This window comes from Sardina pilchardus, chromosome 1, assembly GCF_963854185.1.
Source record: "Sardina pilchardus chromosome 1, fSarPil1.1, whole genome shotgun sequence".
Taxonomy (NCBI): domain Eukaryota; kingdom Metazoa; phylum Chordata; class Actinopteri; order Clupeiformes; family Clupeidae; genus Sardina; species Sardina pilchardus.
The window spans coordinates 23861021-23873526 of NC_084994.1; the positions used below are offsets into that span (position 1 = coordinate 23861021).

Genomic DNA, 12506 nt, shown 5'->3' on the forward strand with positions numbered 1-12506 from the left:
CAGCTCCACCACTAGCTTAGCTTAGCAGGCTATAGTGAATGGAATCTCTCATCGTCAGAGTTGTGAGTTAAAGTGAGGCCTAAAAAATAAAAATAAAAACCTAATAAGCGATACTTCTTATTGGCTGCGTATTCACATCGAGTACAATTAGGAATGGCACAGTGCTTCCCAGTAAATGATGTCAGCACAAATATAGTGAATTTTAAAATCAAAACACATTTTATTCATAACATCACCACATCATAGGTATGATCCATAGAAAATGAATGAAATGTTTCATCGAAAGAGTCAATAAAATAGAATTAATAAAACATGTTCAGACTTGGAACAATCTACCTCACCTCTCTACCTCACCTGAGCGCACTTGAGTTGATTTGGTTCACAACAAAACTGCTGCCACTGGAGAAGTGAGATGGTTAAGTTCTGCCATTTCGTCTGATATACAAGATATTGACAGCTCAAACAGAAAACAGCAATTACGGCATTTGACTTCCTCACTTTGTGGGGCATGATGAATTCAGGCTGCTACTACTACTACTACTACTACTACTACTACTACTACTGTACTACTACTACTGCTGCTGCTGCTGCTGCTGCTACAACTACTACTACTGCTACTACTGCTACTACTACTACTGCTACTACTGCTGCTGCTGCTGCTGCTACAACTACTACTACTGCTACTACTGTACTACTACTACTGCTACTACTGCTGCTACTACTACTGCTACTACTGCTACTACTGCTGCTACCACCGTGGCCCACTGGTTAGGGCTTCGAGCTTGTGACTGGAGGGTTCGATCCCCGACCGGTCCACGGCTGAAGTGCTCCCCAAGCAGGCAGCTCACTGCTCTGGGTTAGTGTGCGATTCACCTCACTGTGTGTTCACTGTGTGCTGTGTGTGTTCACTAATTAAAATTGGGTTAAATGCAGAGAACGAATTTCCCTCACCGTATCAAAAAAGTATATACGTATACTTATACTTATGCCTATACTACTGCTATAATACTACTACTGCAGCTACTTTTTGATTAAAAAAGCACACATTTTAATGTCAGTGATGAGGGACTCACCCTGGAAGTACTGTACATAATAAGGCTTATTCTGTGGAAATTACACATCTGTATACATATTTTCTGCTGTGTTCACAGTGCAATTGCCTCATTCACAGATTCAAAATGTACGAAGAGTGACTGAACCAATGCCATCATAAGGATGTGGCTTTGCAAAGGAAAAAAAAGGTACGACGGGTACGCTAAATGTGGTGTGAAACGTGTGCAAGAAAGTCCTCTCACCCGAAGAGACGCTGTAGAAAGACAAAATACCCGCTGGCCAGTCCAGATACACACCGATCCGCTGAGGGTCTGGATTTGGCTTCTTTAAATGTGACACCGACTTTGTACTGACCCGGTTGTTGTGGAAAGCAATGAACTGATCCCTGCTGCATGCCAGATAATAGTTCTCAAATGAGCTGATACCAAACCTTTGTCTCATACCAATGAAAACCATACCAGTCCAATCCACTTCCCAGTAGAAGCGTTCCCCCGACAGACTTGGGAAACACTGCACTTCCACCTGGGAGTTTTGCAGGTTGGACTTTGGCAAAATAGACATATCGTCATCGTCTGAGTCCAATGGGCTGGAGAACACCTCCATGTTTCTTCTTGTGGCTTTCTTTCTGTCTCGAGATAAGTCTACTCCATCGCTCAAATCAAATTTCAGGTCTACTGCATCTATTTCAAACGGAACAAAAAGGTAATACAAAAAACAAACACAAAATTAATCTTAACGAATACCAGTATGTACTGTAACACAGAAAATGTTTCTAAAATAATTGAAAACTTTAAATGCACTTACATTTCTCGAAACCCCATTTTAGGTGCCTTTCCCCAACATGCTCAATGCTGTGAAAAAATATTTAATTATTTAATGTTAATATTTAATTGACTCATGATTCATTATGGATATAATGAAACATGTGAAAAGAAATTACAACAACTGTACATATACATAAATACATGCTGTATATCTGAAAGTAAAGTATAGGTAGTTATCCTGGATTTACACAGATGATATCAAAGGGGCCTTCAGGGAAGTCATGATGTATTGTTTGTGTGTGTGTGTGTGTGTGTGTGTGTGTGTGTGAGAGAGAGAGAGAGAGAGAGAGAGAATAGAATATATACTTTTTTGATCCCGTGAGGGAAATTCAGTTCTCTGTATTTAACCCAATTTAACCGAATTAGTGAACACACAACACACAGTGAACACACAGTGAGGTGAATCACACAACCCAGAGCAGTGAGCTGCCAGCCCAACCAGCGGCGCTCGGGGAGCAGTGAGGGGTTAGGTGCCTTGCTCAAGGGCACTTCAGCTGTGGACTGGTCAGGGATCGAACCGGCAACCCTCAGGTTACAAGCCCGAAGCCCTAACCAGTAGGCCACGGCTGCCCCAGAAGGGAGAGGGTGGAGAGGATGGAGAGAAGAGAGAAAGGATAAAGGATAAAAAAATGACATTGGCCCTCTTTATCAACCGAGTGTAGAAACCAGCGTAGATCTGAGCGCAGAAATCATCTTATGACGGGGATCACGCATGATTCATGAAACGTTCCTATCACTCCAGTTGCAGCGTAAGAATAAACATGTCTTGAAAAATGCTGGAAACAAGCGTAATTTAGACATCACGCCCATACTGTGTGTAGTGTATGCTTTTCTAACTGGTCTCGCCCCTAACATTTACGACATGGAGATGCCTCTCTGAGCAAGCTCACTTTGCACTTTCTCTGTGGAAATGCCAGATGGGTACACAACTTCTTAAAGGTCTGAAATGGCCTTGGGTGGGTGATTGGGCCCTATAGATATTGTTGATAAGTGGGAGGATTGAGCAAGCTCACCAATGTTTGGTCAAGGTTTTTTTCAAGGTTTAATTAGCTTTAATTAGATTTAATAATGTGCACTTTCATAAGTCTGAAGATTATGTAAGGGATAATGTATAGAACGCCGGAAAATAATTCCCGACAGGATGAACTGAACCCCGACTGAAGGGAATTATTTTCCGATAATCGCACATTATCACGCGTATTATACGGCTACTTGCCAAAACGAGAAAAGAAACTTATCTCAATGTGTCTTTAGCAATGACTTGGCTACCGTTTCGTGGCTTCCGCAACAACTAGCGGAGTGAACCCGTTGCCATTGGCAGCGGTCATTATACCTTCGGAGCGGTCATTATGCAAAAATAACTGACCGCAGAACGTTGGGGAGGCCCATTCAAAGTGAATGGGAGCTCCCTCAACATTCTTGAGCCGTATAATAAATATGTATATACAGTATACCCAAACATACATATTTCACTTCAACATGAAAATATTCCTTTGACGAGATTTCTGCTATGAAACCTATTTCGACCTCACTTGTGAGTTTCAAGGTTTGTGTTCCTGCGTTCTCGCCAAATCATTAACAGCTATTATTCAATGATTGCCAATTGCACCATCTGACTATACCACAAAATTATCTTTAACCTACTTCAGCTTCTGTAGATGGCAGTGTGGATCTTCCAGTCTGGCAGACAGCAGCTGTATTCCTGACTCTCCGGGGTGATTGTAGCTGAGATCCAGCTCTTCAAGATGATGGGGATTTCTGATGAGAGCGGAGGCAAGCAAAGCACAGCCTCTCTCTGTGATCTGGCAACCAGACAGCCTGCAAAGGAGCAAGTGTATACAGTATTTACATTCATTCATTTTGGCAGAGGTTTTTTTTTTAAACAAAGGCAGCTTGTAATTCAGGAATAACAATCAAACTTAGGTAGTTTTGGAGACTTCAGAGTAAACACTATGTTGGCAACTAATTCTACTAATTCAAAGAGATTAGGTAAAGAAGCCTGCAGTAAGTCTGAGCCTAGGCATGGATCATATAGGCATGGATTCATATTAGGATATGACCCATGCCTAAGCATATTAAAACAGATAAAGGACAGCATGGTTTTCCATATCATATTTGCACCTGAGGACACGAAGGGAGCAGTTGGGATTCCTTAATCCAACCGATAGTCGTCTCAGTCCTGCGTTTGGCAAGTCGTTGTCGGACAGGTCTAAGTCTTTCAGCTCCGAAAAAGACCACAAGACCGGAGCCAAAGCCTCACATGATCCTTTATAGAGGTTGCAGTCGTTCAATCTAGAATGGAAACACACACACACATACACTGTAGGAAGCAAAACAACAGGGTATATCTCAGTCAGACTTAATCAGAGTAAGCCTCTGTGTAAAGATGATAGCACAAGGCTAATATCACTGCTACTTAAGAGGACTTCTGGCCTCAATGTGGAATTGATTAGTTTCTCAACTAACGCTGACCTCACTTGAAGGTGTTACAAAGTTGGGCACTCAAAAGTCCTTTTTCCTTTAAAAAGTTAATTAGCTTAAAAACGATGCGCATCAAAAAGTTAGTGCGACACGTGATGGAAACGGACTTATATCGCTTTAACACTCAATTCGACGCGCTACGTTAATACGCTCGCTAGAGGTGGATTAAGGAGAGTAAGTTAAATCGATATAAATGTGATGGAAAAGGTTTGGAGCGATATAAGTTACTGTGACGCCTACTAAGAATGTTCACAACTTTTTTTGCATAGTTTAACAAGTGTCAGGAATTTTCCTTTAACGTTGAACTATGTTATACCTCAATAATAACTGATCTACTTAGTAATTTGTGTTCTTTGTCATTAAGATAAAATTCTTCTTGAAGTTAAAGTGTAAAACACTCCCATTTGTGTTGGTCCAGCCTATGTTTGGCAACATCATTGACAACCATAAATTAATCCTGTAGACTACCTTCAGCAAAACGTTAGTGACTTGGCCTCTAACACAAATGATGAAAGTCATTAAAAAGATCAAAAGTGCCCATGTGCCACAATTTTCACCAAATAAGATAACAGGCTAATAATGACCACTATTTGCTTCGCTCTATCTTTACATCGGATCTCAACCAGACGGAGTTGCCAAGACCTGCCCTGCTCTGCTTCTGCTTGCCGAGTAACATTAGGCTAGTTAGAATGAGAGCTGCATTCCTCTCATATCATAAGCTCAATTGACTCAGACTTGACAAAGTGCATCTACAACAAACTCTTAGAATATGTGGACTGGGGCTGTGGCATTCTAGGAAATGCAGGGCCGATGAAAATTGTCTGTAATTCTCTGTCTGAAGTATACGGAATTTGTGCTGTTCCATCCTACTGTACGAACTGTTGCATTCGGAATGTTTCACAAGCTCACAAAGGCTTCACTTTTCCATTCCCCAATACTCACCCCAGTGTGTTTAACCGACAGTGGGGACTCATTAGTCCGGTGCAGAGCAGCTTGACTCCTTCATCTCCTAACAGATTGCCACTCAGGTCCAGTTCCCTGAGACTCGACTGCTGAAGGACCTCGGCCAGTGTCGCACAGGACATCTTGGTGATGTGACAGGCACACAACCTGGTAACAAAATAGGCCAGTATGTGTAAGAAAGCCCACCAGTGCATAACATAGAAACATATTTTATATCATGTTTCTACAGTACAACACGTCTATTTCTACAGACAAGCAAGCAAGTGACACAATACCTCAGCGTTTCCAGGTCACACTTTTTGCTTAAAAGTGGCTGAAGAACTTTCTCTACTCCAGCATCTGTCAAGGGGTTGTAACTCAAGTCAAGTATCTTAAGTTGGGATAATGGCATCTCCATGGACCTCACCAATATGTCACAGGTATCTTGATCCAATTCGCATGCACAAAGTCTGTGAAGGAAGAAAAAAACATTTTATCTGTTAGCCTAGCTTAGCTACATTTCAGGAGACTAAGTTAAGAGAAGAGTCACAATTTTTTTTTTTTTTTTCAAAACAGAAATGTCTTTTAAGTGTTTTTTTTAAATAAAACAACTGGGATCAAAATTCTGGTTGCAGCAGACTTTTCTCTTGACTTAGTACTTGGGTTTTTTTAGCAGAGAGAGGAAAGGTGAGGATAAAGCTTAGCTACATTTCAGGAGACTGACAATAAATGGTGTCCATCAAAAAAAGGAGAGAGAGAGAGAGAGAGTGTGTGTGTGTGTGTGTATTTTTATAATTGCAAATTAAATTATTGCAAAAAAAGTGCAATATGAATTTATCAAGATTCCATTTATAAAAGCAGTGAAAGTGGAAATATCCAAGGGGGTGAATTGCTTTTACAGGTACTACTATCAAAATGTACTGTAGAATCATTAAATCAGCATTTTCCCTCCAGGGTGAAGTTATCAACCAAGACGATACTCACTTAGCTCTGACGCAGCGTCCCAGAACCGGAATCAGTCTTATCCGACCCTCTCTTGATGTCTTGTACTTCCTCAGGTCAAACTCCTCCATCACCTCATCTGACGCGGTAATCATATAGGCCAGAGCAGTGCACTGGGCTGCACTTATCGTCTGATCAGAAAGATTCCTCATGAAGCTCTGAATTTCTTTCACCATTGAGTTGTCTTTGAGTTCGGTGAGGCAGTGAAAGAGATTGATGCAACGTTCGGGGGATAGAAACTTTCTCTCGTTGTCCTTTCTGAACTTGCTTTTAATGAGCTGGCTGGTTCTCATGATGCTCTCTTGATCTCTGGTTATTTGTAAATTCAAACATCTCCCCAGACTCTCATCCACCGAGAGCCCAAGAAGGAATCGGAGAAAGAGATCCAGATGTCCGTTACTGCTCTCAAGCGCCTGGCCAATTGCAGCCTTGTGTAAATCATGTAGAGTTTCCGTTTTCTCTGTATTATCACTCTGTCTTCCTTCCCCTTCATAGTCATATGCGTAGAGAGTCCTTTCAGAGAAAAACTGGTAGAATGTGTAGAATGCAGCAAGATACTCTTGTATGGTGAGATGGACAAAGCTGTACCACTTCTCTTTGAAGATGGGATCTTCCTCTTTGACCACTTCTGTAAACACTCCTGAATGTACGGAGACATCAGTGACGTCAATGTCATACTTGCTCAGGTCCCTCTCAGAAAACACCAGGTTTTGTTTCTCCAAGTTTGCAAAGGCCAGCTCACCCAATTTGAGGATTACCATCATGTCTGTCTCTGTCAGTGGCACCGTATTGTGTTTGCCGTAGTACTTCTCATTCTTCTTCTGCATCTGATAAAGAAGAAATCGGGTGTACACGGTAGTGAGGGAGGTAGGGATGTTTTCGCAAGCAGTGTCCAAGACCTCCGGAGAAGAAAGCACTGTCGCTGATATCCAACAGAAGACTGGGATGTGACACATGATGTGTAGGCTTCTAGATGTTTTGATATGGGAGATAACCCTGTCAGCCAAATTATCATCACGGATCTTCTTCCTGAAATACTCCTCCTTCTGTGGGTCACTGAATCCTTGAATTTCAGTCAAACGATGTGTCACTTGTGTCCAGTCGCTGACTTTGTGGAGTGCTGCCGGTCGAGAAGTTATCCAAATACGTGCAGATGGCAAAAGACGATCAGATTGTATGAGATTTGTAATCAGCTCATCCACTGAACACTTCTTTGTTACATTAGACGTCCTCCTGTTGTTGTGGAAATCAAGAGGAAGTCGGCTTTCATCCAGACCATCAAAGATGAACACAATCTTACAGTTCTCATAGTCCTTTGGGTCTTTGACATCTCTAAGTCCAGGATGAAACTCCTCCAGCAGCTCTTGAAGACTGTACCTTTCATCATCTTCGATCAACGTGTTCAGATCTCGAAAGGGAAGCACAATCATAAGGTCCACATCCTGGTTGGATTTCTCTTCTGCCCAGTCAAGGATGAATTTATGCACAGAAACTGTTTTCCCAATACCAGCAATTCCTTTAGTTAGCACAATTCGAAAATCTTCTTGATCATTTTTATTGGGTAAAGGTTTGAAAATGTCATTGAGGTCAATTGGAGTGTCTTGAGAGGATTGTGATTTGGAAATGCTGTCAAAGTTCCAAACCTCATGTTCATGGTTTATTCCCTCTTTCTCGCCCTCAAGGATGTACAGCTTTGTGTAAATGTCATTGAGCAACGTTGGGGTTCCTTTCTTTGAAATGCCTTCTAAAATGCTCCCAAATGTCATTCTCTGACTTGATCTCAGTTTTTCAAACACTCTTTTAATGCGGATATCTGTTGAAAAGGAGGCAGCATTGACTTTAATATCAGATGGACCACTAGTTTGAAAGTATACATTTGAATATTTTGGGCACAAATGGTGTGCTGTGAGTATTCATAATGCATCACAGCATCTGACATAAGTCTATAAATTGAAACTGCTTATAGACAAGACTGTGCTTATGAAGTGTTATGATATGGTAGCATACCGTAATTAATGCTTGAGGTCACATGTGACTATGTTGGGAAGGTTCATTTTGAAATATAATAGATTATGATAACAAGTTAACCAATCAAAATGTAATAACAGTGTATTTACTTCAACTACATATTACATTGTATGACTTTTTATTCTAAATGTTCAACTGTTAACCAAATGTAATGATTTAAATGTCTAAACCTGGCAGTGTTAATCTTAAAGCTGTAACACTGACTACTGTCAAACTCCCTTTTAAATCCCTCATACATTGAAGAAGACTATATAATAATAATTAAATCTGAAATAACAGCAAAGTCAGACTTCAGCACCTCTTTTTCACCTCATTCATACCCTTAATGATTTGTGAATATTTGATCTATGAACTGTAGAGTGTTACCTATGACTTCTGCATCTGATTTTAGCACAGGAGCCGAGCATGTGCTGACGTTGATGTTGACCGATCCTTCAATGTGGCAAGAATGTAGTTGAGGTAAGACTGCAACTCCACCCGTATGAGCCGTAATGGTGGGTTGGAGAGGTCCAGTCTGAGCCGTAATGGTGGGTTGGAGAGGTCCAGTTTGAGCCGTAATGGTGGGTTGGAGAGGTCCAGTCTGAGCCGTAATGGCCGACTCACTGGACGTGGAATCGGCCATTACTGAAAGTCAGCTGTCAAATGCTGAATCCTGGTACGAAAGAGAATGTGAGAATGGTGGACAGATCACAAAGCCAATTGTTGTGACAATATAAAGACTATTATGAAGTGCAATTACATTTACATTTACATTTTACACTGACAAATGTTCATTTATCTTTGTATCCACTTGCATTTTTGCTCTTTGTAGACGGTCCCTAGACGCTCGGCCGAAAGTGATATGCTCACAGGGATGCATTTCATTAATCCGCATGTGTGCTCTGCATACATAAGCCCATTTATCATGTGCGTTTTGCTTCCATGCTGGTTGCAAGTTTTATTTCTCTTTATATTTGTTTGTGATTTGCAATTTGTTTGTAGTTATGCTTGTGCAGCATCTCCTCACCCCGTGTAGCCTACTGATGGGGTGGACTATAGGCCACGTATTTATGGTAGGGAGACTAAATCACTGTGTGGTGTAGTGATTCACTGTGTGTCAATTTTCAATCATCCCTCCAGTGTGTGTGTGTGTGTGTGTGTGTGTGTGTGTGTGTGTGTGTGTATGTGTGAGATGCACCCGTGTTCTGAAAACTCCTTTCCAGTAAATCCCGGCTCAGTATCTTCCAAAAAGGTGGTTTTGGGGTGGCTGCTGATCTTTCTGACTTGTGTGTGTTTAAATGGCTGTCCTTATATTTAATAAATTATTGTATGCGTCCATGTGCTTATGTGTCTGTCTTTCTAAAGCATAATGAACCTGTGTGACGTTTCCTCTGTCCCCGTAACTGGGGTGGTAGTCGACAAGCAAATTGTCCGCTTTAGTATACACCCATGCTAAAGTTGACTTAAAAGAGGAATAAAAGATAATCTTTTGGAAATTGTAGCCTACTCACATATGCCCCCTGTATTTAAAGGGAGAACATTTATTTATTTACGATACATTATTCTTTCACAAAGAAAATAAGTGTCCTTAAGGGTTGGATTTTGGATCAATTTCCATATATATATATATTTTTTTTTTATTCCTCTTTAAGTCAACTTTAGCATGGGTGTATTCACTTAGAGCACTTTATGTAGACGCTTCTTTCGGATGAAAACCGGGCTGTGCCTTAGTCTAGCCTACCTTATAATAGTTAGATATAACTGCTATAGGCTAGCGAAAACGTTTTTATGATTTATTGAACCGCAAACCGCGAATCTGCCAATTTCTGTCTAACTTTACTGTTCAGTCAGGAACCGCAGTGTAGAATTTCATTGCATATGACCACCATAAAAACAGGCATAACAACACCATCAGCAGCTAGAAGAATGCAACTTTAAATAACTAATTATGATATAGCATTATGTAGCAGGCCTATATCAATAAGGTAGCTCGCAATTAAAATATGAGACATGTCTCTCATATTGATTATTATATTATTGTGTCAATGATGAATGCTTGTTTCACGAGGAGCAACCTATGAAAAAACACTGCTGGTGATTGAGCTTTGCAGTTTCAATTTAGAAAAAATAATGCTCTGCAGAGTCCACTGTCACTGGTATGTTCTTTGACTTCAGTTCTTTGATCAATGTACATTCCCAACCGCCCATTGCGATCTTCTGATGAGCGTCTGTTATGTCGACCAACCATATATGCTAGGTCAAATTGTAGATTCTATTCATCAGTGGTTCCATGTTGGTGGAATGAGTTGCCCAGTGCTCTCTGTTCCAGCAACAGTTTCGGATCTTTTAAGAGGGGTATTAAAGCATATTTGTTTAATATGCACTTAGTCTACTGAGCGTTTCTTATGTGTCATGGTTTGTATAATAATAGTATTGTTTTTGTTATAATTTGTCCATTGATAGAATTTGACATTGTTGTTTTTATTTTTGCTATTCTCCTAAAATGTAGTCTTACCATGCCATAGTTATTGTTATGATATATGATTGATTGATTGATTGATTGATTGATTGATTGAATGACTTATTTTATTGCTATTCTCCTATATATTCATTGTTTTATTTCTCATTAGGTTATTGATTAAAATGATATTATTTTATACAGTTTTATTGATAATATTGCTATTCTCCCTATTTTTGTAATTGTTCACTGTTAATTGAATTTGTAGGCTATTGTTATTTATTTGTATGTCGCTTTGGACAAAGGCGCTAGATAACTATAACCATAACCATAACCATGTTTTTTTTTTTTAAAGCATGATGAGAGACAGTGCAAATCTCCCAAAAACGCAGTGATGTAGCTGTTCTCGATTGCTATCAGCATCTTAGTCAACTCCCGCACTGTTTTCAATTGTGAAATACGATCTTTAAATATGTATTTAATTACATTTTTAAAGAGGGGCCATCGAGCAGGAGCATGTTATAATGATAGCCTACTTTAAAATCCTGATTGTAAACATGGTTCTGAAGTAGGCTAGGCCTATCTGGTGACGCGAGTGAATAGGCTACTTTCCCACGGGTAAGCCTCAACATTCCCACAAGGGCTCCGCTGAAACAAATGGCAATGTCACTCTGAAGAGTCCGGCCGCGAAAATCATTCCTTACCCTGCTTCCCGATTGTCATGCCCCTGATTGCAGCTATGGTCAGGCAGGCGACGTTCTTTAAAGTTTGTCCTTAGATTATTAAATGTCAATGATTACGGGGAACGTTAATACATCCAAATGGCAACGTTGAAGGTTGCCGCGAGGTTTTATATGGACTTGGTTGGTGGAACGTTAGTGCAACGCAACATTATATTTGGTTGTCCCTAGGTTAGGGGAACGTTAGTGCAACCAAATAAAACGTTAGGAGAACGTTATGCAAGCCTACTTACTTACCAATTCATGCTTAACAGAGGTGGAAAAATCCATTTTCAGAAAGAAAAAGTCCTACCACATATCTGTGCCAAACATTCATTTAAGCCAGGATATAGCCTACCTAGGCTAACATATGCTATGCGTTCAGAAATCATGTTAGAAAGTAAGATCGTAAAGTCGATTATCCTTCATCTTTTTGAAAACTATTCTGTATAGGCTACTCTCTTGCACAACTATGCCTATTGGAATTAGGCATACATTAGCCTACATTAAACAAGTTGCAGAGGTTGACTGACAACATTTAAAGAAGCGACTTGTCTCATTATGCAGGCAAATGTAGTCTCTTACCTGTCCTGGCGTCGGGTCAAACTAGCCGACCAAAAACTTTGGCTTTAGCCTATTCTCCAACATGCTTCCGCATCCAATAGGCGCAGCTTTCTCTCCGCCCCGCATGCTTCTACCCGCAAACTTTTCTATATCCCATAGAGGGCGTAAGAGGGCTATGAATGAAATGCCGCCTTCAAATGCGGTGTAGCCTATAGGCCTATTCTAGAGGGGTCATGCAAGATATATTTTTTATATTCAGAAAACGTACGCTCATTTGTGCTCATTTCACTAAGTATAGAGTTCTCAATTTAGTAAATCATGCGCACAATTGAATAAATTGACATAAGCTGGCCATAAGGGTATGTGAATATTGGAAATTGAATCAAATCAAATCAATTCAAATCAGGGTTATTGGCCACGTATAGGTCTACTTGGGTATACAAGGAATGTGGTCTC

The 12506-nt window shown here is 40.4% G+C and overlaps 1 protein-coding gene across 1 annotated transcript; it reads right to left on the bottom strand.

Moving 5' to 3' along the window:
* Positions 1-202: 202 nt before the first annotated feature.
* LOC134086260 (NACHT, LRR and PYD domains-containing protein 12-like) lies at positions 203-12137 on the bottom strand. The gene is made up of 9 exons (XM_062540014.1): positions 12072-12137; positions 8697-8982; positions 6285-8115; positions 5597-5770; positions 5301-5468; positions 3999-4169; positions 3522-3695; positions 1858-1904; positions 203-1733 (listed from the first exon to the last, which is right to left on the bottom strand). Exons 2-9 carry the CDS (start codon positions 8950-8952, stop codon positions 1174-1176), a joined length of 3381 nt encoding a protein of 1126 aa, XP_062395998.1. The 5' UTR covers positions 8953-8982; positions 12072-12137; the 3' UTR covers positions 203-1173.
* Positions 12138-12506: the final 369 nt, after the last annotated feature.

Coding starts and splice junctions, on each gene's coding strand:
- LOC134086260 (XM_062540014.1), bottom strand. CDS start 8,952: ATGGCCGATTCCACGTCCAGTGAGTCGGCCATTACGGCTCAGACTGGA. Junction 3,696..3,998: donor TGCTCCCTTCGTGTCCTCAG/GTGCAAATATGA, acceptor GCTCCTTTGCAG/GCTGTCTGGTTGCCAGATCA. Junction 1,734..1,857: donor AAAATGGGGTTTCGAGAAAT/GTAAGTGCATTT, acceptor CGTTTGAAATAG/ATGCAGTAGACCTGAAATTT.